This window comes from Pseudomyrmex gracilis, unplaced genomic scaffold (assembly GCF_002006095.1).
Source record: "Pseudomyrmex gracilis isolate BER0280 unplaced genomic scaffold, ASM200609v1 scaffold_12, whole genome shotgun sequence".
In the NCBI taxonomy this organism is placed as follows: Eukaryota; Metazoa; Arthropoda; class Insecta; order Hymenoptera; family Formicidae; genus Pseudomyrmex; species Pseudomyrmex gracilis.
In genome coordinates, this window is record NW_018020596.1 from 465,458 (window position 1) to 466,766 (window position 1,309).

Sequence of the window (1,309 nt, forward strand, 5' to 3'; positions counted from 1 at the left end):
TACATTCGGCTCAAGTATAACAAACTGAGAAAATGTAACATGCAAGTAGAAAGCAAAAAAATTTCTACATTCTACCGGAAGCGATATACAGAGAGGGAATTATACATTAATAATTATAATAATTGTAATGAATTAATCGTACTAACATTAAGACGTTGAAAAATCGAATTGCGAAACGTCGTGAAAAATATAGCGAATAAAATAAAATAAAATAAAACAAACTCGAAATAATAATAAATATATTATGTAAAACAGTGCTTGTATATTATACTATTTCCTGAATAAAGTAGATCTTTGCCTGGTATCTGTGTGGAGTGTATTGGATACACGTAGATGAAAGTAAGTACTGACACACACACACACACGGTAAAGTATAAAGCCGAAGCAACATGTAACTTGTAATTATGAATAACGCAAAAAGAGTGTTTGTTGATGATATATATTTTGTACATATTATACTATAAATACAGTCAAATTTTATTAAAGTGAAATAGCCGCGAAAGTGAAAGAATTTCTTTCGGTAAAGAGTTTACTTCTCTTTTCGTGCTGACACCCCATTCTTACGTGCCGCACGTTATAATTAATTCAAGTAAGTTTTTACGCATGCACAGTCAGCGCAAATGTACGATAGTGAGCAACACCGAGAGGAGAACTTAAGACTGATATTCATCGGTTCTTGTAACTCAAGAGAAATTCTCTCTTGTAAGAGAAAATTAAAGTATTACCGCATGTGTCAAAACCAAATGACACTTTTTTTGACAAGCTTTTCAAAAAATTGCTTTGCATAGTACGTAAGCAATCGTAATTACGAATATTAGTAACATTAATAGAGTATTCGATTTTGTGTGTTTAAAATTTCTGTTTGTCGAAACACACGAAAATGTGTAAGTCTGCAGTTCATTCAAATAATGATAAAGATCTCTGTTTGCTTGCTGTTGACGTTTAAAATGAGGAAGGGAGCGAAGAAGAGACAAAGTACAACGAAGGAAACCGAACTTACATAACGTTTGTTATCTGCAAAAAATGTTGCTTACGTAACTTTGTTGAGAAAAAGCAAAGTCGGAAAGACATGTCTGTTATGTACTAGTCGTTGCAATATTGTGGCAATTTATTAATTGAAACAGCTGAATAGTTCTGTGAACAATGTCGGCTAAAGGTAAGAGCACAACAATATAATTATGTAGTAAAGGCTTATTGATTGTGAGTCACTGCAAATTGTGACACCAGACAAATATTAATGAACACAGATTAGATGTATAAAACAGGTTATTTTGTACATTAATAGTAGAAATATATCTATATATATATA

General features: G+C 31.6%; 1 protein-coding gene across 1 annotated transcript in view; it reads left to right on the forward strand.

Annotated features, from left to right (window-relative positions):
* The first annotated feature begins 6 nt into the window (after window positions 1-6).
* LOC109863700 (probable galactose-1-phosphate uridylyltransferase) overlaps window positions 7-1,309 on the forward strand; it is a 3,337-nt gene continuing 2,034 nt past the window's right edge. Inside the window, exons 1-2 of the mRNA XM_020444146.1 lie at window positions 7-787; window positions 957-1,156. Of these exons, the coding sequence (XP_020299735.1) occupies window positions 1,144-1,156 (13 nt within the window). The 5' untranslated portion in view covers window positions 7-787; window positions 957-1,143. The remainder of the gene's footprint in view (window positions 788-956; window positions 1,157-1,309) is intronic.